The sequence below is a fragment of the Tachysurus vachellii genome, chromosome 19 (genome assembly GCF_030014155.1).
Source record: "Tachysurus vachellii isolate PV-2020 chromosome 19, HZAU_Pvac_v1, whole genome shotgun sequence".
Taxonomy (NCBI): domain Eukaryota; kingdom Metazoa; phylum Chordata; class Actinopteri; order Siluriformes; family Bagridae; genus Tachysurus; species Tachysurus vachellii.
The window spans coordinates 18,233,689-18,261,615 of record NC_083478.1 but is presented as its reverse complement, the minus strand read 5'-3'; the positions used below and the strand labels follow the sequence as shown (position 1 = coordinate 18,261,615).

Genomic DNA, 27,927 nt, shown 5'->3' with positions numbered 1-27,927 from the left:
CTTTTTATTTCATGGAAACTTTAAAGGCTAATTTTATAACTAAGTTGTTATTAAATGTTATTATTGTTATGGAAAACCGTCTGACCCATATCAAAGAGTAGCAATATTTTTCTTTCATAAAATATACATAGACACTAGCATAGCTTATTTTGTTATTGTGCTTAATGTGGTTATGTATGTATGATTAGGACATAAAATCCTAACATATCTCAAAAATATTTTTTTTATGTAGAAAGACTATTAGTACCTAAACGTAAAATCAAGATAAGAGAAGTGAATGTGAAACCTTAATAAATAACAATAATAAAGCAGGAGAATGTGCCATCATGTTTATTCTACTGATGGTGTCAATAACAGTGGCATTTACACACATATTTCTGTCTATATTCACATGAGGAACAGTTAAAACGAGCATATTGTAACAGTAAGATATTACAAGACGTACATGGAGGTTACACTCAGTGCAATTTCAAATCTACGCTATAACACCAGCACGATAAAATAACAACATTGTCTTTAACAAAGTAGTGTAGTAACTGTAGCAAGTATGGTCATTTACGCACAAATATGCGTTCTCTATAGGCAGTTTAAGTTGTTGGGGGAAAACTGTTATTACTATTTTATTAAACAAAGCTGCTCTCTGATATTGAGAAACAAACCACTTTTTGTAGGCAAAGCTTTGTCTAATTAGGTAGTGGCGAAGTACAATTTCTTGAAATTGTTAGCTTGGCTCTGAGCTCTTTAAGTCTTCTGAAGACATAAATGCTCGAACAACAAGTGTTCAATTTGTAAATAATATAACTTAGGCTTCAACATACTACAAAGCAACATTTTACTTAGTCTTTAGGTAGAAATCTATTGCAAATTCCCCTTGATTAGGTAGCTTTTATCGAGATTGCAATCTCTAGTGATCCCCATAAAATAACTAAAACATTACAAAATGCAGTCTTACCCATTCGTCTTCACAAAGCTTGATAATAAACTACAAGTAATAATTCATGTAAAATTCAGAATACACAGTACGACACGTCAATGTCATTTTCATTACAACGGTGCTACTGCAATATTGTCATATTCCGAGTATTCTTAAAAACAGTATTTTTTTGTTTGTTTGTTTGTTTGTTTTTAATTGCCATATTGGAGTTGGAATTAATTTGGATATTTCAGTCAAATTCATAAAATGATCCCAGAATATTGTGACATTCTATTTACAACACCAACAGAAGAGCTTACCATCCCTGTAAACACCCAAATGCCAGTATTTTGCAAAGCCTTAATATTAATCATATTGTTGCATGTGAATATCATTGTATTTTTCGAAACTTTTTTCAAATACGAAATATAAGCGATTCCGTTATCCGGGTATAATGCTTTGAAGGTCACAAAATTTAAATATGGGTTGATGTATATTGGTAACCTTCTTATGTATCCTATTTCACAGCGTTGCACATAGGCAATACATATTTGTTTCATTTTCTCTGATTAAAAATTTAAAGAGCTATTTTAGTGCTTTTATGTAGAGACGGACGTCTGTGGATATTTTTTTTCACACTTTTGACCAAATTGTTTGGCGCATCTTGCATTAGCTATCCCCGAAATGTCTTCTCTTTCCGTCCGCCATATAACCATAAAAAGACCATAAAATCAGTCCTTGCTTTCTTCTTTCTCATCCGTTTCCTTGTCTTCGGTTTCTTCCGCCTCTCCGTTCTCATTGCCCTCTTCATCGGCTTCGGCGTCGGCCTCCCCTCTCTGACCCGGAAACTTGTCTTTGTTGTTCTCTTTTTTCCACTTCATTCGTCGGTTTTGGAACCAGATCTTCACCTGTCGTTCAGTCAAGCTCAACGCGTGGGACACTTCAATCCGCCGCTTGCGTGTCAGGTACGGATTGAAGAGAAACTCCTTCTCCAGCTCCAGAGTCTGGTAGCGACTATATGTCTGCCTCCCATTGCGTCTCCCAGGAGCTTTGGGGTGAAATGGGAAAATTTGGGTATCATTTGATTGCATTAATGTAACGTAAAGTTACCTATTCACTGTTCACATTGTGCTGCTATGAACAGTGGGCATCACGATTAATATAATATTCGTATCTCTCTCAGACTCTCTTACACACACACACACACACACACACACACACACACACACACACACACACACACACACACACACACGATTCACCTGTGCGAAGGCCTACGGAACTGCATGAAATGTTTTGGACGAAAACCAGTTTACAGTGTACTAGGCAACGACAGAGATGTTTCCCAACACAGATGGAGTTCACACTTGTGGGCTCTGTTCAGTGCCGTTTCTTACGAGAAAATCAATTGTGATTGTGTTAGACTGAGCTTTAAAATCTTACGAATTTAAGAAAAACGCTTGTTATTAAATCCTAACGACTGGATGCAAACTAAAACTTGACCTTTGACAGAAGGTTTGGCTAGGTATCACACACACACACACACACACACACACACAGAGAGAGAGAGAGAGAGAGAGAGAGAGAGAGAGAGAGAGAGAGAGAGAGAGAGAGAGAGAGAGAGAGAGAGAGAGAGAGAGAGAGAGAGAGAGAGAGAGAGAGAGAGAGACTGAGATATTGGTAACTTAAAGCTTTTACATCCCTTTAAAGATGATACGGTGTATAGAGAGAAAACATTTTAATCGATGAGATATCGTCGCGCTTTTTTACGCGACTGCTACAAATGTCACCCGCTATTTCGTCCTCAACAAATAATAACTCCCAATGAACTCGGACCAATCATGAAATAGTTTCGTTCTGCACGTAATTAAAGCATACCTGCAATAATCTAACGACAAAATTTGAACCGACGTGAATATAGACTTCTTTAACATGTCTATGTCCGGACTGGACTGTGAGTGTCCATGTTGTAAATCGCCCTCTTCGTTTTATTGACAGTGCCTTAGAAAATTAAAAAAGATTTTGTATTTAACGCCAATATCGCCTACCGTGTCCTGTTCACAAATTGTGTTGAGAACAGGAAATGTGGGTGTACTTGCTCTTGACGCTGCTAACACACATAGCATACATAACGGAGTAGAGCTCAAGCAGAGAAACAAACCATGCCACAAACCATTGCATAGAGACAAGCAACTATGGGTAATAATAATAATAATAATAATAATAATAATAATAATAATAATAATAATAATAATAATAATAATAAATTTGTTCTAACCGTGAGGTCGCATCCATGGGAACATGAGACTGGGAGAGGTATTTTGATTTAAGTGGCCTTGTCCTTCTCCAGGGTTAGAGCTATTGGACGATTTACAGTCTGGGTATTGCGCTAGACTCGCCTCTTGCTGGGCACCATAAAGCGATTGCCTCGGAAGAGCTTCGTATCCATAAAATTTCGTCGCGTCTCCATGACACGCCAGAGCGCATGGGTTCTGCTGATACCCGGGATTAGAGATACCTGTGGTGCCGTGATGAAAAAAGTCCTGTACGTGATGTGACGGGTGCTGAAAGCTCGGTGCAGCTGCTCCGTGTCCGTACACAAGCGTGTGGCTTCGTGCAACGCTCTGTGGGAACCGACAGTCGTAATAAGTCGGCTCTAACGTCTCACCGCCTTTGTACTTGGAGAAAAGAGGATTAACAAAATAGGAACTCATGTTTTTCTCGCATTAAATAAGATCAGTCAGTCTGGTGGAAGTATATTCCTCCGGTTTAAATGTTGGTAACCTATTGTTGCTGTTCCAAAACAGCATGCAGTGTAGTAGACAGAGCAACCGGAACTAGATGGAGAAATGCTGCCCCTTCGGACAATTTGAGGCAGCCTCCACTTCCAGTTCCCCTCTATTCGACTCTTTCTCTCTCTCTCTCACTCTCTCTCTCTCTTCCTATCGCCAACCTTTTCCCTTTTGCAGACTCAAATCCTGGCGTGTAGGGTGGATGTGTGTTAAGGTTAAAGCTGGCTAGCTCCGCCGGGTCAGTCACAAGCGCTTACTTTTTTTTTTAGCTTCCTACTCAGCCACCCCCACTACAATGAGCCCCCCTCTTACCCTTTCCCGCACCACCCCACAGCTTCGTGTTTCCAAAGGGTCTACAGACCTCAAAGGGAGGAGAAATTTTTTGTCCTATTTAAAAAATGAAAACTCTATTTAAATGTTTGAAATTTTTTAAATATTGCTTTTCCTGAATGTAGAGCAAAATTACGTGCTGAAAAAATTGATATACAGTTTATGTTCGAAAAGGCACATTATCGTTGCATTTCACGTGCATTCTCCCAATACGCATGGTTCCATATATATAATTCAGTAGGCATATTTTTACATGCATGGCGTAAAATAAAAAACAAGATGCAAAGTTTTAAGAGGAGTGAAGCCATAACGGAGTGGTAGGGCCTATGTCAAAAGTCTCACAGTGCAAGGGCTATACAGTAGTACGTATTAAGCTCTCAGTAGGCCTACATAGTACATAGAAAACAAAATAAGCTATACGTCTTATAGGAACCAACTTACACTTAATGACAAAAACAAATAATAGCATTGCATTTCCATCCGTCACTACAATTTTAGGTATCACAAGCAATATATGCAAGACTAATAATAATAATATTTAAAAAAATTTTTTTTTTTTTTTTTTTAAATCTTATTTGAATTATTATTCGTGTTAGATTATTGGTAGCGATGCAATTATAATTGTAGTGACGGATGGAAAGGAATTGCTGGAGCTGTAATAATGGTAAGATTATGTTATTGGCCTGCTGTTGCTATTACTATTTTTACCATTAGCGCTGACACTCACAAAATTAACTCTGACACAGTAGGCTCTTCGTATACTCGTAACCCTTACTAAATGTATCAGTAAAATATTCAGTAATTACTATTAGGTATTTTAGGAGAAGCGTTAATCCGTTGTTTCGTTCTGCTGGTTGTGGGCCTCCACAAAATATGAGCATGTGGTTGTAGCGTTTCTGACGATTTTTACACTTAGTCGTTAAATATAAGAGGCCCACACTCTAAATTTATAGACTTCTTTCAGTTTATAAAGATGCAGATATTGGCTACTGTGTGTCTTTGTGTCGGTGGCATGGTTTAACTGCTGCAGGCCCAGTGGTGCAATATTTCTTATTTGTATTTGTATTATATTTGTATTTCAAAAATGCAAATACTTAAACATTAATACGATTGAAACTAAATATTATATTATATTATATTATATTATATTATATTATATTATATTATATTATATTATATTATATTGATATTTCTTACACGTACAGAAATGTTCACACTAGATTTAAAAAAAAAAAAGACAATTATGAAAAGCACATAAGTACATGAAAAGGCATAAAATGACATCAAGAATTCGAAAAAAAATGAAAATTAGAAAAAATTATTTAAGCACAGTGAAATGAATGACTGTTTAATACATCAGATTGTTGACAATTTATTACTGGATGAGACGAACGCTTGATTAATAGCAAAATCTTTCCTTCTTTCTAGCAGTTTTACCAGCGCAGGTCGAGCTTAAATCCCCCAAACTGTAAGGCAACATCGCCATCTAGCGTTAGATTGACTTTTTTTAAATAATCGGTCAATTCAAAGTGAGGCAAGTTCCAGACAAACACTATCATAAAATATGGCAGATTGAATCTATTTTCTTTTACTCACTGAGTGCTACATACAAAAAAGCTTTGCTTAAATTTCAAACGTAAATAAGAAAAAAAGCAGCAAATCTGTCGCGTTAAATAACGAGTTATATTATGTTTGCACTGGCAAATTCACGAGTCACACACGTGAACTGTTCACACGTACCTTAAAGTGAAAATATATGCGTTGTTTCAGTTTTCTGCAGTTCGCGATATTCAGTTGTCTTAGTCCAACATACTGAGTGAATCCGTTTATGTGAACAGCACCTCCACTAGCCTACTAAGCCATAAAGTAATTTAGCCCAGACGTCTAGCCAGTTAGCCAGGTTTTCTTTGTTCATCTGCATCTGCGACAAACAACGTAAACTCCAAAAGGGTTGTAAAACTAGCATTTTTGTCCTGTGCGGAAATGCGGCTGACTGTGCTTTGAAATCTCGGCATCCTGTTCGCATTGTTAAGAGTCACAAAAAGACAGTTTCAGCTGAGCACAGGAAACCAAAGCCAGACATATCAAATAATTGTACCCAAATCCACGTGTAGACGTATAAATGTCTATGCCTACAGAGAGATAAAACAAGGTACTGCAATCTCAGTGTCTAAGTTTAATTAAAATAAACAATAATAATTATATAACTAAATAAATAAAAGAAACACTCAAAACATTTTTTCGTAAATAGGCCTGAATCTCTGTCTATTCTAGATCTAAAGAATCTTCATAAAAGTTAAGTATATTTAAGAAATGGCAAGTTTCCCAAAATTGTAGTAATCAAACACAGATCGTTAATTGTAGATAATCTAACTGGTAGTGAGTGTTTACTGCGATGCTTGTATGATAAGGAATGATAAATGTGCCGCAGAATATATGTATATATTCTACCATTATTTATTTAGGTGGTTTAATTCGATTACTCGTTTAGATTTGTCTATGAAAATTAAAAAATATTATGAACCAGAGAATAATCTTTTTGAATTTTATATTTTATGTGATTCTTGTTCTTGGTTTGTTTTTGTTGTTTAAATTGTTGATTCTTTTCAACGACTGTGAAGCCACACACACATACACACACTACAAATATTCCAAACACACCGGCATATGTGTATTATATATTATAATACACATATGCTCATATACACATAATAACATATTATATTGTATTATATATAACATATCGGCACACATGCCGGTAGCAAATTTTTAATTAAGTTTAAATTGATGATTCTTTTCAACGACTGTGAAGCCACACACACACATATATTCCAAACACACCTATATATATATATATATATATATATATATATATATATATATATATATATATATATATATATATATAAACATAAACTATTCATAAACATATATATGCCGGTGTGTTTGGAAAATTTGTAGGCCCAGGTTTAAGGGCAACATTTGACATGAACGTTGACTAGCGTCGTATGTACCCGTGTCATCGTGCATGACTTTCCCAGTGAGCCCAACCTCGATTCTTTCCAGATGAGGACATTGCTACGTGTAGGCCAAGCAACCCTGCAACCAGCTTCAAATGTCTCCAAATGTGTTCGTTTTTATAACACCCATAGTCAGAAAATGTGACAAAAATCAGTTACGCTAATAATAAGATGGCAGTAGAGTATATTTAAGAATCTACAATACATACTGTTGTTTTTTTGTTTTTTTTTTTACAATTTTATGAAAAATAATGAATGAAAATGCACAAACATTTACATTAAAAACAGCAGAACACTGACAAATGTTTTAAACTATGTTACTCGTTACAAAATATTGAAGTTCTACATCTTTTACAAAATAAAACAAAACAAAAACAAAAACAAAACACACATCGGAGAAACATTCAGGTAAACATTATAAATTAGGAAGTTTATAAGTTGAGGTGTTCAAGTATTGTCTTGCTTCTATGCCTGGGGCAGCTCTGAAAGAATGTAAAATGAAGAAACGTAATCTAAATCCTAATAAACTGAGCTGTGCAATTATTTATAGTGTTAATACAACAAAGGTTGGTAAAATTGCAATCACACGAAATCATAATTACTACGTATCAAGAACACTATCATTGTGTCTTGGTGTTTTCTGTTCCTGTGACAAGGAAGCTCATAATTGTTAAGACTTAAGACAAATTTCTAAACTTTCCTTCAGTCTGTATTGAGTAAAAGTGTTGACAATTTATTCTTTGTTGTCGCTCTTTTCCTTGTTCATTTTCTTCATCTTCATTCGTCGGTTCTGGAACCAGATTTTGACCTGTCGTTCCGTCAGGTTAAGCACTCTGGCCACCTCGTATCGCCGGTCTCTTGTTAGATACATATTGAATAAAAATTCCTTTTCGAGTTCAAGTGTTTGATATTTTGTATAAGGGCATCGCTTCTTTCTTGTGGAGCGCGCGTGGATCCAGTTGGCCACGGGATTATCTGAAAAAAATGGAAAATTTTAGACAACGTTATAAGTAAACATTTCTAACCTTATGTCGCTTAAAATGTTTATAAATCCTTTATACCGTGTTAGAAAATATAATCACTATAAACAACAGTAATTTGGAATTTAAAAAGTAAAGCATTATATCAATTAATATTTACATTCCAAAGCATCAAAAGTCTGTTTTTAGCTTTGAATCTGCTTACTAGCTGTGAGAATTGGCGTCGTAAAGTTTTGAATAGATCTTTTCGCTTTATAGGACCATAAAATGCCTAATACCCCTTGTGGCTCAAGTCTGTAGTGAAAACGTTCTACTTTGCACTTAATGGACTCTTTTACATTCCATTTGTTGTCTCGTGAAGTTCTTATGGGTTTATTTCTGTTAAAATTGTTCTATGCTTTCATAAGCGTAGAAAATCTGGTTTATATTCTACACAAGTTCATTTCCCAAAGGAAGTTATATTAACCTTGATTCTATTCGAATGTATCCCAGATTTAGAGGTAGCAGTAGCACAGACCGTTGTAATCCTAACTATTATTTCAAGGGCGGTTAAAACCAATTCTTTTCGTTGTTTACTATAATCCAATCTGGTGCTGTTAGCGCAACACATTGGCCACACATTTAGCACTTAAAAGAACGCATATAATATCTGCAGTTGCCTAATTATACCTTGTAATTATAACGAAGATTCAGTGTACGCTCAGAATTCATTGCCTCTCCAGACCTGTCCTTCGAGGAAGACCGTTTTATAACCCGCTACCCGTTTTACAGCCCTGTCTTACGGCGTTTGTCTTCTATAGACAGCCCCAAAAGCAGACTTGAGCCAGCCGAGTACGGCAGGGGCGAGATGAAAGGCTTTAGAACTTGGTTTTACAACGGACGACACAGCCAACCACCAAGCGAACGCAATAAACCCGAGGCGTCTCAAATGCAGCTGTAAACAAGAATGGCTTTTAACTTACTTGGGTCCAGTTCAGCCTTCTCCTCTTTGTGCTTTCCGGAAGAAACGATCTCAGACTCGGGGGAAGATGCATTCTGTTGCTTATCCCTGATGTCGACCGTAGAACAGTAGACATAATCCGAATAGGTGCGTCCGTTTGAAGCTAAACAGTCTGTAGTTCGGGGATCCTGAAAGGCATCAGGCTTTAGCGCGTAGTGCCTGCTGTTAGCTGCATAGCCTGGAAAGGACACAGTACCAGGAATAGGCTCTAGCCACGAGCGGACATACCTCGAGTCTGTTCCTAAGTGAGGTTGGTGTGTGTACGGGTGGTAAACCACCGACGACTGTGAATGACCAGGGGCCCAAGAGGTAGTGAAAACTGGTGGTTTCGGGGCAAAACTGCACGACGGATAATCCACGCACTCCGGCACGAGAGGAGTCGGGCGTGAGCCGGAGGATATCGGAGCAGTAGTCGGGAAACGAGACGCCAGAACATCCTCGCTCTCATGGTTGATCAAGGAATCCACATAATAATTACTTATGGGACCCGTAGTCGACATGGCGCTGTTTCCGTCTCTTTTACATGCATCCGATTATTATATGGAGTGCATGTGTACTTTTTTTATCTGCCCATAGAACAATCAAGCCAGGTAATTATTTCTGAAAGCTTCCCCGGCTGCGATTGGATGACTACGAAACACGTGACTACATTTACCCCCTGGAAAAAAAGCTCACAGCAGATCAATGCGCGGGTTGTCTTGCAATACCAAATCGCTTCAGGATTCCACTAGGCTGCTTAAATCAGATGTTTCATTAGGTAACCTTACATACTATAGAGATAGATATTATATTGCCCTAACATGTATTTTTCTGCTGAGAGAAGATATTTGGCTTAGAACGAAATATTTTTATGTTATTGGGGACTATTTGTCTCTGTAATTCATCTTTGTCGAGCATATAGCCGTCTCGATTTGCTTTATCTGGGTTTTGCGCATCCTTTCCCCATTGTTATTATAATTAACAGTCCATTATCTACGTAAGTCGCTGATGGTTTTATTACTTTATATTTTTTAACTAATTGCTGTAAGAGACGGACAATGTTAAACACAAATAAAACTAAAATTGTTTTGTGGTTCAGTAGGATTTAGCTTGAAGTTTCTCACTGAAACTTTGGTAACCACCAGTTTTAAATAAACCACGACTGGGGGCATCCCTCATAAAACGGAGTTTTAAAAACTTAAGGAGGTGGAAAACGGAGCTTGAACACATGGCCACAACAGCGATTATTTTCGGCAAGTGGTGGTGCATTCTTTGATGTCCCTCAATAAATTTTTATGAGGAAAAAAAAAGATTGTTCATAAACGCGTCGTTAATAAAACTGCATTAACGTATCCTGTAGTTACAGTATAAAAAAAGCAATCACCAAGCCAAAATGGAGGCTCGAAGTGTAATAGAGTTTTAGGTCTTCTACAATCAAACACTTGAGTGCTCACGCACTTCGTACTCATTTATTTACCTGTTATATTTAACTTTAAATTAATCTGGAAATGAAAATTATATTTATATTCAACGGATACTATTGAAAAACAATAAAGAAAACTGCATAAGTAATTTTCCTGTTAAGACAGAAGGGCATGGCCTTGTTATTTACAATAATTAATTGTATATAAAGTATATTTACTTTATATACTTTGTTGGACAGTTAGTGGAGCAGTATGCTTATTTTAAAAATAATTTGTATTTTAACAATTTTTTTTTGCAAATACCCGTATCAATCGGGCAGTACCAAAATAAAAAAAAATCTTAATAAAGTTAGCTTCCAATACGTAAAACATTCACGTATTTATATTTTTTTGGAATATTAGGCACCTTGTTTATTACAACACTCTAAAGTGGGTGTGCCCCAAACTTGCCCTGTCTAAAAGCTAAATAGCTCTTACCCTATTTTACCTAGAATTTCAAACATTTCGAAATAAAGATGGACGTGGTAATAACAAAGTGGGCATTTTTGTATGATATTATTTTAACAAACTTGAGACTTTAATAGCATTTATCAGTGACCGTTTAGAAGTATCATCTGTTTAAAAACAATATGGAAATGTTGATCTCCTGTTTCAAAGCTATTGCTAAATAATCCACACTGACCGAGAAACTTTACAGTAGAATCAGCATTTTCGCGAATGTTTATGCATCAGACTCTAGACGAGAAAATAATGCAAAGCTTTCACTTTTGTTACATTTTCTTACTCTAGATAATAAATGTTTTAGAAATTACATTACATAATAGTATGCTGACTGATCTCTGGCCTCACCAAAAGTTTCCTTTTTTTTCATTGCAGAGCAGATATAAGTGTACTGTAACACCGAAGTAGCAAAAAAAAACATATCCACTGAAACACGATCTTCCCTGAGAAGCACATTTGGAGCCAGTGGAGTCGCTATAAAACTATCAGCTTTGTAGTGTAAACTTGTACTGAAACACAGATACTTGATCAATATAAATATTGTGTGCATTTGCACTGGCCAGCATTGTGCACAGGTTACTAGCACATGATTTTCAATACTTTTTGAAACAGCATTCGAGAAAGCTAAATATATCTTTGAAAAAGTGTCTAGACTGGATAATAAATTACATGAATTTTACGAACTATCTTTACTTGTTTTTTTTCCTACAACATTTGTTTAATTCTTAGTGTTTTCAGTCATTAATATTAATGCAATTTAACTTTGAATAGTATCTTTATGTATGTTTCAGATGGTTCAAATTACAACGATTCTATGTTTGTACGATTGAAATAAAATAGAAAATGGAAGAAAGTATTTTAGACATGTTAATCTTTTTCTTAAATCTGGTGTTATTTATTTATTTATTTATTTATTTATTTATTTATTTATTTTAAGCAGTGGGAATGAGCTGGGAAAATGTCCTATAAACTAAAGACGCTATTTCTAGGTGTCTGCATTTGTTTATGTATAGTATTTAAAATTCGTAGCTTCTTCGTTTAATGCTAGTTGTAGCAGTTTAGGTTTATTTCATTTTATTAGTCGAATACTCACCTCGCTTGTTTGATTGCTCCTACAAAACACATTAGTAACATTCTGACCCTGCCAGAGTTTCAGTTAAAGACCCGGAAGCGAGGACAATATGGTTACACCTGGCCTTCCGGATTGGGCAAAATATTATATAGCATAACACTAATTCAAATTCAAGATTCAAAATTAGAATTGGCCGGACGTTTTAACGTATAACTTATTATGTGTACCATCTAAAAAGTTATTTAACTTATGTAACCTATTTAAGTTAATTTTAATTAGTTTTATCTATCTATCTATCTATCTATCTATCTATCTATCTATCTATCTATCTATCTATCTATCTATCTATCTATCAACTAGATTTTAATGTGTCGATGTTTATTGACTAGTTGGGTTAGTCATATCTCCTGTACTACGCTACATATTCATAACTTATTTATTTAGTCTGTCCACTAAACCAATGATATAGTATTTTAATGCTCTCTCTCTCTCTCTCTCTTGCTCACACACACACACACACACACACACACACACACACACACACACACACACACACATATATATATAAAATGATGATAATAGAATAGACGAAGATGGTAGTATTAAACAGATGATAGCGCACTCATTTAGTCAAATGAGATGAAAATGTAAAAAAATGTCCCCACCCCAAGTGCTACCTTTGTAACCATTCCATATATTATAGTTTAATTATATGAAAGGAAATATTTTCAATTAAGTACAATAGGCTGCTCATCCTTATCCTCGCCTTACAACCTTATATGGTAGGTACCATCTGTTCGCAATCTGAGAGCCCATTACACAAAACGCAACTGGCCATTTATGGTACTAAACATACTAGAGTTAACATTATCCACAGAAATAATAGTATTTCTTGATGCCTGGCAATTGTGATCGTTTATATAAGAAATAGGCATAATGAAAGCTATGATCTATTTTCTTCGGCCATATACGTAACTTGTGGTTACTGTACTGTAACTCATACACTATTATCAAATATGCCTGTATGTAATGAATTTTATTGTATTCAATTATTAAAACATGTTTTTTTCTGAATAACATTTTGTTGCAAATTATATGTATAAAACTACACTTTAATGAGTTCATTGACTGGTCGGGTTATTAATAACTGCTATTCTGTCCACTAGACCATTAATGTAGTATGTTAATGGAATTTAGTTCAGCAATTTAAGAGTATGTATAAGTTATGCCATGATTTCTTAAATTTACACTTATATGCTTAGCTGTAAGATATTGGAAGGAAATTTCCTTTAAGAAAATTATCCATGTACTATAGGCGGTAATGTCCTGTGGGGGTAATTTCGTATGCTGTAAACCCTTTGTTGGTGACGCATTCCAGAGGCGTTCCCCATTCACGCAACTGAATGAAAATGACTTTGGATTCCAGACTGTCTTCTCCCGTCACAAAACAACTGAAGGCATTGGAAGGGGGGGGGGGGTGTAAATCCATGTGGCTATGGCTAAATCCATATCGACCCTTTTATACTTAAAACAGGAGTGTTATATATCCTAATACACTGTAAAAATCTGCATCTGACTTTTGGATTCAATTTCATACTGTAATTCACTATACTGCGGTTTTTATTAAGCACTGAAATCCAATCTATAGACACAGAGAAAGGAGAAGGGGATAATTGTGTATATAATATATGTGATAATTGTGTATATGTGTATATTTTTATAGGGTAACTACTACAATAGAGATGTCTACAATAACGTAATAAAAATATTAAAAAGCCGTTCTCTCACTGATTTTATATTTAACATATTTTCGTTTGTTTTAATTTTTTTGACATGGTTTCATAGTTGTGTGCACATAGGCACGCGAAATACCACCTTAAAAACGTTTTATTTTTAGTAAGTCTTTTATCTGTTTGTTGCTTTGGTATAACATGAAATTATCAGCTACGATGTATTAAACAAATGAACATATAACAGAAAGCTGAATTGGATTTATACGTTAGAAAACACTTTTGTGGTAAGAATATTTTCAATTAATTATTTAACTGATGTAATAATCACCTAAAAACCTAATATCCAGCCTGTTTGTATTCCTGATTTTATTTTTATTTTGAAATTGTGCTATGACCTAAAAATTCAAAGGACATTTTTACGTCATACACTTAAAACATAAATATAAAATACATATAAAAAAGTAAAGAATTAAAGTGTATGTATTAAACCATTACTAGAATGAATACATATAAAATTGTGATTACTTTTATTAACGTAATTATATTACAGCATACAATGTTTTTATCCAAGTTCAGAATAGAGTAAATTATGGTTTCTCAAATAGTTCAAATTAGTACATTTGCATATTTGTAGAATATCAGATTCTCAGGTTCTCAGACAGTCTCTCTCTCTCTCTCTCTCTCTCTCTCTCTCTCTCTCTCTCTCTCTCTCTCTCTCTCTCGCTGTCACACGCACACACACACACACACACACACACACACACACACACACACACAAACACACTCCTTTGTCAATCAGTCTCTGTATGTAGTGTAAAACCACACCAATCCATAAAAATCAGTCTTGTTTTAGAACATACACTGCAGCAAATCCAATAAACCTTCATACTCAACTGTTCTATCAATCAATCTATCTATCTATCTATCTATCTATCTATCTATCTATCTATCTATCTATCTATCTATCTATCTATCTATCTATCTATCTATCTATCTCTAGCTAATCAGCTCTTTTTCCTTCCCCTTACATTACTCGCTGCTTAATTATTTCCTCTGGATACAAACTTGAACGCCGCTCTTAACACTTCGCAGCCAAGGCAATCCAAACGCACAACTTCAATCAGAGACATTTCGGTGCGGTCGAGGCTTACCCCATGTAATGTTTACAACCTTTTTCCCCCTCCGAGAGCCTAAAACCCTTTTACAGCCCAGCACTTAATACCCGAGCAAAGAGAAAATAAGCCCACCGTGGCTATAACCGTTTAGTTCATTTACAATGCCATTTGCGAAGACTGCACTGCACAGGGTGTAATTTAACGGCAATTGTCGCCCTTGATGAAGCCGAACTGACGTAATCAAGACAGTTTCTTGTTGTCGAGCCAGGAAGCTCAATCCCAACAACATGAAACTACCTAAACCACGCACCAGCTGCGCGTGACGCCGTTATTCGCCGGAGAAGACAAAATAACAATTCGCAAAACAAGTAAGAATTTTGTTCTACTTTAGATCGGATCGGGTAGCATGTAACCATTGAATGTGTATTTTTGATAATTAGACTCCGCCACGTAGTAGTACAAATCTTTCAAACCTTTAACAGGCAAACAGAATGTTTTTTGCATTAGCTAAAATATGCCATAAGACATGTAAAGAAGTTAACAAAAAACTAGCGTACTAGTGATAAAGCTATCCCATTTTAACCTCAAAGTTCAAAAGAAAGGGCAATCATTATAAAGTTTGCTCATGTAATTGTGACAGATGGTTCAAACATTTCAACATTGACATTTTAAAAGTTAGATCTACAATCACAGCCGTCTATTAGAATACCGATTATAGATTATAGGAGATGCAAAAAAATATATCCATAATGTCTTAGAAATTAATTTTACTAGTGTGATAAACAAACGCACATTTTCTAAACAGCTATTTTATAAGTTGCCTATGGATTTACAAAATAGTATTTAGGGATTCCACAAACATAATGGAAAAAACAGTCTTACCTTTTCAGCCATTCTTGCAATCTGCTTATCTGTGTATGATATGATCCACGGATTGATTGATTGATTGCCTGATGTTTTTGTTGTCGTTGATGATGTTGTTGATTATGATGATGATGCTTATCTTACATCCATGTCGACTGGCTGCTGTGTGAGCGTTGTGTTTTTCCATAGCCATAGCTTCCTGAGCGCGCCAGTGAGGCCAGCACATAGCAAGCCCGGGTATGTGGATTAGCCTTCCTCCACTCCGCTTTTTAATGCATCTTTACTGCACCAGCACATTATATTTGCAGATCATAAAATCCACCCCCAGCGCTTTGCAGGACCGTCATGACATTACAATTTTATGACCTTGACTTACTGGGTTCACCTGGATAATATTTAAATCAACGTTATGGGGACTCCCACTCTTATTGGAAGTGCTACAATCTTCTCTCTCTCTCTCTCTCTCTCTCTCTCTCTCTCTCTCTCTCTCTCTCTCTCTCTCTCTCTCTCTCTCTCTCTCTGTACCTTACCGTGATTTCAAAGCTAAAGAGGATATACAAGGGGAAGGAGATGCAAGGACATTATATTTCCCAACCCCCTTTTTATTTAATATTTTGTCGAATTAAAAATTAAATTGACAAATCAACAGTAGGCATGCAAAGTACACAGTACGCATTGTTTTAGACATACGCGCACTAAGGACAAACAAGCTAATCTAAAGACATACGGTAGATAGCTCATGTATAGCAAGACATGCCCTAAGGATTGAACGAGTCGAAGATCCAAAACATAATGGAAAATGTTTTATATTTTTCATTATGTTTGCGCTAATTTACACAATTACGGCAGTCTGAATTGAGTCTGAACGACAATGTTAACTTAGGCCTATGACAAAATGCAAACGATGTTTCTCTGTGTGCGAGTTGGTGTGTGTGTGTGTGTGTGTGTGTGTGCGTGTGTGTGTGTGTGTGTGTGTGTGTGTGTGTGTGTGTGTGTGTCTGTGTGTGTGAGTGTGTGAGTGACAGAAAGTCCGAAGTATTGATAAAAAGATGATTGAAAATAGTTGTGTTGCTTTTTGCTTGTTTGTCCTGTCTTCAGTTGAAGTTGTAGCCCGTTATCTCCCGGACCCGACTTTCCCTGTTAAGCTTCTTCAATTTCATCCTTCTGTTTTGAAACCAAATCTTGACTTGTCTGTCTGTGAGGTTGATACTCTTGCTGATCTCCAGACGGCGCTCTCGAGTCAAGTACATGTTGAACAAGAACTCCTTTTCAAGCTCAAGTGTCTGATGCTTTGTGTAAGGACATCTCTTCTTCCGTCCACTTTTAGCCTTTAGCCAGTTTCCCGTTGTGTTTTCCAATTTTGCTTCATCTGCAGTAAAGAAACGATAAGGCATTTGCTCATATTGAGTATTGAGACAACCAAACTTTATCAAATCACCTTATGCAATATAATCTTATACACGTTATACAATAGTCAAGTCATATAAAAAGCTATAAACCTTAAATAAATGTATGTACGTGTGCGTGTATATATACATACATTATATGTGTGTGTATTTATATATATATTATACACACACACAAGCATAGCATGTTTGTGTATATGTAAGACACTGCACATAACACACACACACACACACAGACATATATATATATATATATATATATATATATATATATATATATATATATATATATATATATATATATATATATATATATATATATGTCTGTGTGTGTGTCTGCGTGTGTGTGTATTCGTTTGATAGATAGATAGATAGATAGATAGATAGATAGATAGATAGATAGATAGATAGATAGATAGATAGATAGTTTTATATTCGTTTTTTGCTTTACAATCTGTATACTGTATACTAAAATATTTTTATTAAATAATTAATAAATATTCGCTCTAATGTGCTAAAATTCGCTCAAATGTGTTTGACTGCGTCTGTGCCGTGGGAAGTTAAACAAAATATATCCATATACATTTAACTACAGGAAGTAAGGCAGCACTAATAACTACAGTTAATGTTCTCATATTTTTTAGTATATTCCTCTGGTTGACGTCGATTTTAATTGTACTTGGAATAAACATTAATTTTAACAGAAGTACAAATATGATTTTAATTTGAACCACCACATACCGATAATTCTTACGAGCATAAAAACTCAAATATTAAATGCATGCGAAATTCTTTATTTGAATAAAAAACATAAAATTCTATATTTTGTACATATGTATTTATAGTTATATTTTGGCCTAAATATATTTTATTCAGCAGAAATATAATGCTTTGACAAAATTCGGTAGCAGTACTCCTGGACCTATATGTTTAACGTTTAACGCGATTAATTAGGATTAAGGTATACAAAATTAATGCACAGCTATAATAATGGTACAGGCACGTCGCTATTTAAAACATTTTTTTAATATTTCAGCACGATTAGAAGACGTTAGAAGACGTTTCTCCAGACATGTATTATGGTTTACTATATATGCCAGTCTAAAACGCTGTGAGCGTAAAATTGTGTCTGCAGGAGCTAATTACAGCTGTGCATAAAATTAATAATTTAATTGAAAGTTTTTTTAGTGTTTATTTTTTAGTGTATAGTGTTTTTTGTTTATTATGTCGTGTGCTTGTGTACCTATGTTGTCTATGTATGGTTGTGCATATCAGGTGTTTTTTGTATTTGTTTATTTAGATTCAAAGTGTCTTGTCCCGTTGTGTGTGTGTTTTTTTTATATTAAATGCGGTTTCAAATGCAAACACAAATTCAGACAAGTACTTTAGACATCTGTTCTTCGTCTGTAGTACTGATCAAAAGACAGGATGTCTTGCGTCAAGATAAAAGAGTAGCTTTTATTTTATTTTTTTCTCTTTATTTTACTTATACTTGTGAATCAAATATTGACTGTAGGACAACCTGTTGTTTTTATTTGTGTGTGTGTTTTGTGTGTGTGTGTGTGTGTGTGAGAGAGAGAGAGAGAGAGAGAGAGAGAGAGAGAGAGAGAGAGTAGGTGAGAGAGAGGAAGTGAGAGAGAGAGAGTGAGAGAGAGAGAGAGAGAGAGAGAGAGAGAGAGAGAGAATACAAAAAACGCGCACATAGGCGCACGCACACATTGCACAGAGACACACAGAAATAAAATGGACAGCAAGGTCGTTAATTTAATCACCTTTCAATTCGCTCTCAGAATCATCTGTACAGCTGTCGTTCTTCGACCCGCCGTCCTTTTTCCTAAGTTGCTGTCTCTTATCCGCACGATGCTCCTCCGCATTCGTTTGCTCACCCGTTGCGTCCTGCTGCGACTTGCTACTCTTGACAAACGAATCGATGGCTCGTGTCTCTGTTGGAGCTGTTATTCTTGAAATACGGCTAAAGTCCGAGTCGAACCCATCTTCTTCATTCACCCTTTCAGTTGTATACACATGGTTTCTTTGGAAAAAAACGGCGGAGGAGACACCGCTTTGATCAGTGTGGTTGCTATTGTCTCCCAAGCGGATATAGGTGGAGGAGTCCGTAGATTCCTTGGGACTATCGATATCAGACTGATACAGACAAGGTATAGCCTCTTCCTTGACGCTACTACTTGTAAAAGAGCATGGGTGCAAAGGCTGGGCAACAGGTTGGGCACCTCTGTAAGTTTTGGAGGCGGTCGTCCAGGCGTCCCGCTGCGACAGGTAATGCGCGTGCTCATAGCCGCTGATTAGCACGGTGCTCGGTGGCAGCTCATCCCGTTTGGAGTGAGGCATTCCAGCGACGCCCAAATTTCTCATCATCTGACAGCCATATTCTGCGGACGTTGATATGTACATCCCAGAGTTAGCAGAATATCCTTCACCTCTGTATGGAGACGTTTCTCCGACCAGCGAATCCATCAGAAACGAACCGGCTGCCACGTTGTTCGGACATGACATTTTGCTGACTTGGGCGTGTTGATCTTATGTTTTAAAGCAAGCTCGTTTATGTCGGAATGGATAAGGACAGTAGGACGCTGACATCTTTTGGGAGGTTGGGGGGGGCGAAAAATATCGGCAACATAATTATGGATTCAAGGCGCCCCGTCATGTGATTTCCAGACCAATAGGGTTTTGGAAGTGGCCTTGATGCTCCAGACTGCTCTGACGTCAAGAGGGTCAAGTTGGTGAGGGAGTGGAGCTTAGGGTAGAGCAATGGCGCCATCTAGTCGAATTTTTAGTGAAAGGACTCTTCCATTAAAGAGAACAAAGAGCAGCCAAACGTATGACACCCAGTGGCTTATGAGACGAAAAAATGTAACGTAGTATAGAAAAGATGCACTAAATAACGTGGTAGATGACAAAGGAAAATAAAAAAACATACACAAAATTTACAGTCTTACTATCCTCTAACCGAGTGTCCGCTCAAATAATTATGCCATGTATTTGCACAAAGGATACTCGTGCGGAGGTATGTTGTGTCACTATACTTATGTTGAAACTGGATTTGTTTGTGTGTTTCTATAGAAGGAAATATACTTCTTATATTAATCTTCCTGGTAATAGTATTTTTTATTAATGATTCTTCAGCAACTGCTCTCGTTCAGGGTTTGCGTAGGTGCAAGGCAGCAATACATCTAGAAGATTGTAACAAATGAAAACCCTTATCCAGATCGACTACCAAAACTGCAATATAGAAATAAAATATATCAAACAAAAATACATCATCATGTTAGTACAAAGATTTCTAAGTGTCTAAGAGTACTATCAAGTAAAACTTGGTTAGAGCGTAGTAAAACATATACTATTTTACCTTTTTTTCTTTCTTTTTTTTTTTTAGAGGGAAATAAGTGTTCTTTCACGTACTTTGACAAAAAGGTAGGTTTTCAATCTCGTTTGATGACATTCCACCTCATGTGTGGCAATACACACAAGGTATACATTTTCTTGCTGAAATTGTTATTTTAGACATTTTCAACACAGTACCTACTTAATAGCAATGGAAAACACGTTTCCCTGGATTGGTATACAACAAATACGTGTGTGTGTGTGTGTGTGTGTGTGTGTGTGTGTGTGTGTGTGTGTCTAAATTAAAGAATGAGTAAAACAAATAAATGAATGATCTTGTGGTGCAGTATATTTCATTATCGCATAATGAATCTAAAAACTGAAATTTCATAAAATACTTTTATATATTTTAAATAATTATTTGAATCAGTCTACCACAGCGTACATTCTTCAATTGAGGTTAATTATAGTAATTGTTAAATTTGTTGAAATTTTGCTTGTTATACAGTATTGTAGTATATTTGTTTAAAATAATGCAAGAAAAAATCTGTTTCGGTTAGAGCTTGCAAATAATTGTTCAATAATTTTAACTGTGTTTGCGTATGTATTTATTATACGAATGAAATATATTAATGATTTATTTACTATGTGCATTTGTAATACTAAGTTTAAATATCAGTAAATTATTGCATGTATTTTAAGATTTTGTGCCGATTTCTATTCATACAGCATAGTATATATTTTTAAATGGTAACATTTAACATGTGGCTACTTAAGGCAAACAATGTGTTATAAATAAAAGCTCAACATTTATGTCAAAGTTGCTTCTTATGTAATATTATCTTAAAAATTACTTTGTGCACTTGGTTTTGTCTTATTAAATTATATACATATTCTTTCAGGCTTTTTAAAGAATGAATTTCTTACAAATCGCATTTTTCCTTAAGGTGGTATTTTAAAAAAATTATAATAATTATGGTCTCTCATTTTCATCGTTTTTCAGTTGTTTTTCAATTTAATGTTTGCTGTACTTTTAGGCTATTGTCACTAAAGAAATGTTTACTTTTGTGTAGCGCGGCTCAATATATTTAAAACATAATTTATGGTATTGTTAATTTTCTTATTTCTTATTATTGAGAACGTTGCGAATTTTTTTATTGCATTTTTAGTGCAATGCATTCAATGTGCACCGAAGTCACACTATTATTAATGTACTTATGTACTTTTTCATAAACGTTGTGTGCGTGTTTTTGTGTGTATCTTCAGTTGTAAAACTTCGAAGTAAGACTTGCATACTGTGTGTGTGTGTGTGTGTGTGTGTGTGTGTGTGTGTGTGTGTGTGTGTGTGTGTGTGTGTGTGTGTGTGTTTAACAATTCTGTGAAAATTAATACAATTTTAATACCATTGTTTTGAAGAAGAAGAAGAAGAAGAAGAAGAAGAAGAAGATTGAATTGTAAACTATTCCTAATCTTTGATTTTATTTAATAAATATTGGAAAGCATTGTTTGTGTATTGTTTATTTTGTTTTATTTTATGACACTACTCATGAGATTCTTGTGAATAAAATTATTATGCAATTTACCATATTGGTAAGAAAGATATTAAATATGTATATACATACTATACTGCTCTTAAAATACTTGATAGAGCTATCTCAAATGAAAGCAACGAATAAAAAATTGGAAATAATTTTGTAGTTGTAAAAAATCAATCTATAAGAGAATGTTGCGGCATTGGTCGCTTTTGTGAACTTTATTATGAAACATTGTTGTTGTTTTTTTTGTTTGTATGTTTTTTGTTTTTTTTGTTTTTTTGAAGTGGCTAGATTTTAGCCGTGTTCTCTCGCCAAACTGACATCTATCCAGTGTGCCTAATGGAAATTTATGTTTGGTGCATGTAACATCTTAAAGACATTTATAAATCACAGCGGGGTAATCGGAAATTACATCAGCATTTTATTAAATTTTAATATCATGAAAGACCACACAAATAACTGCTCATCGCCAGTAGAGTGTATATTTACAACATTTCATGACGTCCACAGTATAGGTAGTAAGCTATATTGCTCTAAAACAATAGGTAATGGGGCTACAGTGAAAGACAAAATGTATATATAAGTTTTTCTTTGAGCTTGTGTTTTGTCTTTTTCTTCTCATCGGCATATTACACCGACATAAAATCGAAATCCAGTCTCCATTCAATTTTTATAGTGAGATGGCTCCAGACTAAGAGTATTGATGTCAATGAAGTCTAAGCCATTTCCTCCTTTTTCTCCAAGAGTGCATTCAGATGACATCCACTGCGCCCGAACACTCCTTATTCAAGCTACCCCCTCCCCATACCTTTACAGAAATAAAATTCAATACGCGGGCAAAAAGTATGCAGATTAAGGGTTTTCTTAAACAGTCTTAATTATCACTTTCACAATGTATCGAAAAAATGGCTAAATGCACTGTATACTGAACTGTTTAAAAAGCAACGCAGGCGACCCAGTGTCTGTCGTTTGTTATGCGGACTCTCGAGGACTCTCTTCTAAGGTTTGATGACGCAAGCCATAGGAATTCGACAAATTATCTACGTCATTAAACCAGGGCCAAGGTTGGTGGGCGTGACAAGCGTAGTCTTTTAGCCTTGATCCTTGGCTATGCCCCCTTTCCTCTCGTTTGCTATCTGTCTCCCCAACAATTCTGCAGGCAAAGCTCACTGCCATGGAAATAATGAACGCGATCAGCTAGAGACATCCATTCTCTTTCAGCCATGCAGACACGATTGTTTCCATTCCTGCACAAATTTATGCATACATTAGAAGAAATAATGGAACATCTAGTGTGCTGATATGATAAAACATAGGTATCTTAGTCACCGGGAGTAACTTCTTTAATAATTATACACTGTATATATTTTACAAAAGTGAATTAATTTAGTATAACGCTATTACATTGCTAATAAACTAAGAAAGCCAGGACAAACGCAAAAATAACTACCAAACACATCATCCTGGATATAGAGGAAGCTCATTTTATTGGGAAAATAAACTAGGCGTAGCAAGTTTCCTCGTGTACTTCAAGGTTAAAGTCTGACTTTTTACAGATTGTTGCAATCACACTTAATCTCATTGTTTTGCTATCCTGATTCATACATTTATTGGCTAAGGTGTTGTCCTCGATTTCACTTTACTGCAACAGGTTAAGAAGAAGGCATTCACATTGTTGTGGCACAAAGACAAAATGTAATTATTTTACCACCTTTTGCACGTATACAGGCCGCACAAGTCAATATCTTGAGATTTAACCCAGCTATTAACTCCGAGATTTAACTATTTCTACTTCGAAAATACATTTGTTTTAGAATGTTAGTTTAATTAATATGCAACCACAAGTTAGTGGTGTTGGACGTGGTTGATTGAACAAGGAGACTACTAGTGTCCATTCTCTAAGTTCTTTCAAGTTTCTTTGTTCGAAGATTCAGACTCTCTTGTTTACTGTTTACTGCGGAAGTGGACGCCATTCCCCGCGAACAGACGGTGCAATTAAGAGGAAAAAATAGCCATTTAGGGCCTCTGTCTTTATGACACTGTCTAGACCACAAGAGTGGCGATTCACTTTACTGGGTACTAAAGGGGGTTATCTTTTCTTGTCTTTCTCTCGGACTACGAACTACAATTTCAATGTCTTTGCAGCTATGTTTGTTAGTTCAAGGTTTTTTTTTTTGCCCTAAACGCGGATCTAATACTTAATTTATTTGTCATACTCACCCCGAGAGTAAAATAAATGTTTTGTCACAAACGTTTCCATGTGTAGAGTTTATTATGCGACTATAAATGGTTCTTTCAGGTGTCTTCAGCACTGTTAAACAGTTAAATTACTGAAACGTTCAATCGTACACGCTGAAGTTTCTGTCAAAGTGAGTCAGGATTCACTTATAAATGCCTTTACATTGTATATATTTATTTAATATGTGGTATACCATATATCATACACAATCCAAATGTAATTTTGCGCTCTCTGACTAAAAACAGAAGAACACTTTGCGTAACTTTAAGCAAATAAGTTAAAGAAAGGAACATGGGTTCAAGCCTAAAGCGCGCGAGAACCACTCGGGCAATATGAAGAAAATAGCAGCAATGTTAGGAAAGTGAACTTAATATTTGCTATATTTACAATCACAAATGCACAAGGCATAGTCTCTGTACAAGGAATACATTATTACAGATTGTACAAGTCACAGTTTAAAATGACGAAAATGTAAAAAAAGGTGGGGGGTAAAGGAAAATACAAGATCTTGAACAACGACTCCTACTTTAGTTCGACTTTGTTACATATTTACAGCAACTAGTCATTGAATGTGCATTGTGAATAAGATACCTACAAAGATTTCAGTATAGCCTTTGATGTTCCTTAAAATCTTGCGAAACGTGAATCTGAACTTGAATTTTTAACTACAAAGGCTCGAATTCAAAGCTCCATATCGTCCATATTTTCTCTGTTATTACAACAACTAAAAACATCCATGCGAATTTAGTTAGTAATGCCGGCTTGTTTAAGATAGTCAATGATGTCTAGATCATATTATGATGGAACATCCAAGTTTTCGGAAAAATCAAGTAAAATCAACCTTGGCCTACTGAAATATGTCCATAGTTTACAACAATGGGTTCCCAGAGAAATACTGCAAGCGGTCTCTGCTTAATTTCTTTTCTTTCATTCTGCGATTTTGAAACCATATTTTCACTTGTCTGTCAGTAAGGTTTAGCATTCTGGATAGCTGCAGCCTTTTCTCCTTGTTGATGTAAACATTAAAGAAAAACTCTCGTTCCAGTTCGCGAATTTGAAACTTGGAGTATGGACATCTCTTCTTCCTCGTGCGAGGGGCACCTTGGAAATATCAAAAAGAAAGAAAAATGTCATTATTTTGCAACACATTAATGCAAATTAGTATGCTGCTAAAACAAAATACGTATGTGTCTCGTTCATTCACCAAACAGCTTCATAAAGTTAATCAAAAATGAACTTGAAATAGAACGTAGGTAGAAAGAAAGAAAGAAAGAAAGAAAGAAAGAAAGAAAGAAAGAAAGAAAGAAAGAAAGAAAGAATCCTTAAGAAGATTAAGTTATTAAGTTAATGGATCATAAATAAAATGAAAGGTGCACGCTTGAATCTGCACATAATTAGTGTAGTATGTTAGAGAGAACTATCCAACGGAAAAAAAAACAGTAAATATGAACTTGTTTCTTACTTTGATTTTCTGAAGCTGACCGGGAGCTGCCCTTAAATTAATACAAAATAATTTAACAACAAAAAATATTCCTGCTGTTGCAAAAAATTCTTTCTTTTTTTTTTTAAAAAAAAGATTAATTTTCGTATTGAATTGAAAGTAAATTATTAGATGTTACAAGATATGAGTGATGTTGCCGTTATGGAAGAAAACCACAATATTAAAAATGATATTTATAAAACTCATATCTTGTGTATTCAAAAGTCGTTTTTAAAAGAAAGCACATTTTTGTTTATTATTATCATCGGGCCTGCAACTCATGCACCACGGATTTCAATCTAAGCTGTCGCTTCTTTGTTCCCATCAATAACGCACTGAATGCAAAGATAGATAGATAGATAGATAGATAGATAGATAGATAGATAGATAGATAGATAGATAGATAGATAGATAGATAGATAGATAGATAGATAGGCGCGTTCTTAGTACATAACGTGTCACTTTTTGTCAAATGCATGATATAACAACAAGACATGGCTGATATAAACTGCTAAAAGAAAAAAAATCACAGGACTCCAAAAGTTGTGTTCTGCCCAATTGATTTTTACTCAAGAGAGCCCAACAAGAAAACCTCCTAAAATGCCCAACGCAAGTTCATGATCAAAGTTAGCATTTGTCACAATAGCGCGCTCTTAAAATTTCACAGACTCAAGGATAGCAGCGTCTGTGTATAACATCCCCCTTTTTCAAAGCCTGTTCCCATCGTAAAAATTCTTTTCGTTGAAGGAAAGAGCTTTGTAGGTTATAATAAAATCCTTTGAATGCTTATAAAACTCCACATAAAATCTGACCGACAAAACACCGAGCTAATCCCTTAACCTTTCCCTATTTACAGCTCTGGGTACCTACTAGAATGGTTGATTTTGCTTGCGTTTCCTTCCTTTGTGCCTGTGGAGCTGCACGAGCCAGAATTTGTTCGTTCTTCTTCTTCCTCGGCGTCCTTTTCTGGTTCATCCACCCCCGAAACTGCACTGGACTGCTGGGACGTGCCCTCGAGTTTAGTCGTTTCGCTCTTTTGTAAACAAAGGTCTGACTGATTGTCAGTGGCACAATACGCCGTTTCAAAAAAACGATCAAAACCTTGAGGGAGCACGTTGTTTTTCCCGACGCTGGAGTAGAAACCAGTAGATGGGTGGTTAGAGTTAGGATGGTGGTGATGGTGGTGGCTGTACACGCTCTCGTTTTTCATGAGCATTTCTGTCATGGTGGATGGCGGAAGACAGTCCCTGTGCACCAGATCCTCTCCGGAGTAGCACGTCGCGTAGTTAGTTCTGTGGTGCCACTTGCTGGAAGGATCCAGGCCGTAGGAAACATCTCGTACCGGTTGCACTTGAGACAAATTTGCAGTGTAGGGGTATGTAATTTGCCTCGAAGGCCCCTGCGGAAGAAACGAAGAAACGGCGGAAAATTCTGGGACGTAGTAGGTGCAGCTGGGGAGGTAGATATTGGAGGCACAGCCTGTCCTGTCCCCGAACTCAGATGTCCGGTCTTTACGTGTTTGGGAGCAGAAGTTGCTCAGATTTACCGAGTTAAACATCTTTCGCCCTGTACTCCTTTGCCTACTATAGATAGATGTTTTGGATTCGAGCTGCAAAAGGAGAAAATTTGGGAAGGCGAGATGACGCGCAATCCGTCTAAGTCGCCCTGTAACACGTGATCGAAAGTAGATATTGTCATATATCAATTTGGAGCACTTGGATGCGTAGGAGTGGTTCACTTAGGTGAGCTCTTAAAGATTCAAACAATTAAAATTTAAAACAGCACAGGAACACAAGGAATATGAGTAACAAATTCCTGGTTTGTTGTCTTTAAACAGTTTATGAGAATGAAAGGAAGCGTTTATTTTCTATTTATAGGCAAGTAGGAGAGCCTGTATGCTAAGTAGCAGTGGGTTTAGAATTTAATGAGGTAAGACGTTTTAATTTTCTATTTTATTTTTATTATTTTGGAGTAGTCTAAAACCTAAACTTTTAAACCTTAGTGAAGTCCATACAGTTCGTCTTACACGCTAGCAGTAATCTTCTATGTCTAGTTTGTGTCGAACAGTTAGCACAGTGAGCTAGTTTTGATAAATAGTGCATGGATGGATGTTAAATATTAGCTCCACCCTGTCTTTGCTTTTTTTTTTGTCGGAAATACTTAATAATCTGCATTAAATTGGTAACGGAACAATTATAGTTT

At 35.8% G+C, this 27,927-nt stretch overlaps 4 protein-coding genes across 5 annotated transcripts; all 4 read right to left on the bottom strand.

Moving 5' to 3' along the window:
- Window positions 1-314: 314 nt before the first annotated feature.
- On the bottom strand, window positions 315-16,171 carry hoxc8a (homeobox C8a). 2 transcript variants are annotated; one of them, XM_060894359.1, is made up of 3 exons: window positions 15,742-16,171; window positions 3,192-3,591; window positions 315-1,961 (listed from the first exon to the last, which is right to left on the bottom strand). In XM_060894359.1, exons 1-3 carry the CDS (start codon window positions 15,751-15,753, stop codon window positions 1,645-1,647), a joined length of 729 nt encoding a protein of 242 aa, XP_060750342.1. In that variant the 5' UTR covers window positions 15,754-16,171; the 3' UTR covers window positions 315-1,644. The 2 variants fall into 2 exon arrangements, with proteins under 2 accessions (XP_060750342.1, XP_060750341.1); XM_060894358.1 differs by lacking the exon at window positions 15,742-16,171 and having other exon boundaries at window positions 3,192-4,107.
- hoxc9a (homeobox C9a) lies at window positions 7,061-11,291 on the bottom strand. Its single transcript, XM_060894357.1, has 2 exons — window positions 8,998-11,291; window positions 7,061-8,030 (listed from the first exon to the last, which is right to left on the bottom strand). Exons 1-2 carry the CDS (start codon window positions 9,533-9,535, stop codon window positions 7,789-7,791), a joined length of 780 nt encoding a protein of 259 aa, XP_060750340.1. The 5' UTR covers window positions 9,536-11,291; the 3' UTR covers window positions 7,061-7,788.
- Window positions 16,172-16,186: 15 nt separating the features above from the next.
- Window positions 16,187-19,731, bottom strand: hoxc10a (homeobox C10a). The gene is made up of 2 exons (XM_060894353.1): window positions 18,902-19,731; window positions 16,187-17,092 (listed from the first exon to the last, which is right to left on the bottom strand). Exons 1-2 carry the CDS (start codon window positions 19,641-19,643, stop codon window positions 16,818-16,820), a joined length of 1,017 nt encoding a protein of 338 aa, XP_060750336.1. The 5' UTR covers window positions 19,644-19,731; the 3' UTR covers window positions 16,187-16,817.
- Window positions 19,732-23,635: 3,904 nt separating this feature from the next.
- hoxc11a (homeobox C11a) lies at window positions 23,636-27,423 on the bottom strand. Its single transcript, XM_060894925.1, is given in 3 exon segments — window positions 23,636-25,346; window positions 26,596-27,396; window positions 27,399-27,423. Coding segments are annotated over 3 exon segments (1,059 nt in total). The 3' UTR covers window positions 23,636-25,113.
- Between the last annotated feature and the right edge of the window lie 504 nt (window positions 27,424-27,927).

Bases quoted from the DNA above. Each gene is read 5' to 3' on its own strand.
- hoxc8a (XM_060894358.1), bottom strand. From the start codon at position 3,627: ATGAGTTCCTATTTTGTTAATCCTCTTTTCTCCAAGTACAAAGGCGGT. The intron at 1,962-3,191 runs GTTAGAACAAAT...TTCACCCCAAAG, and splicing joins CCCATGGATGCGACCTCACG to CTCCTGGGAGACGCAATGGG.
- hoxc9a (XM_060894357.1), bottom strand. From the start codon at position 9,535: ATGTCGACTACGGGTCCCATAAGTAATTATTATGTGGATTCCTTGATC. The intron at 8,031-8,997 runs GTAAGTTAAAAG...CATTTTTTTCAG, and splicing joins GAAGGCTGAACTGGACCCAA to ATAATCCCGTGGCCAACTGG.
- hoxc10a (XM_060894353.1), bottom strand. From the start codon at position 19,643: ATGTCATGTCCGAACAACGTGGCAGCCGGTTCGTTTCTGATGGATTCG. The intron at 17,093-18,901 runs GTGATTAAATTA...TCTTTACTGCAG, and splicing joins TTCTGAGAGCGAATTGAAAG to ATGAAGCAAAATTGGAAAAC.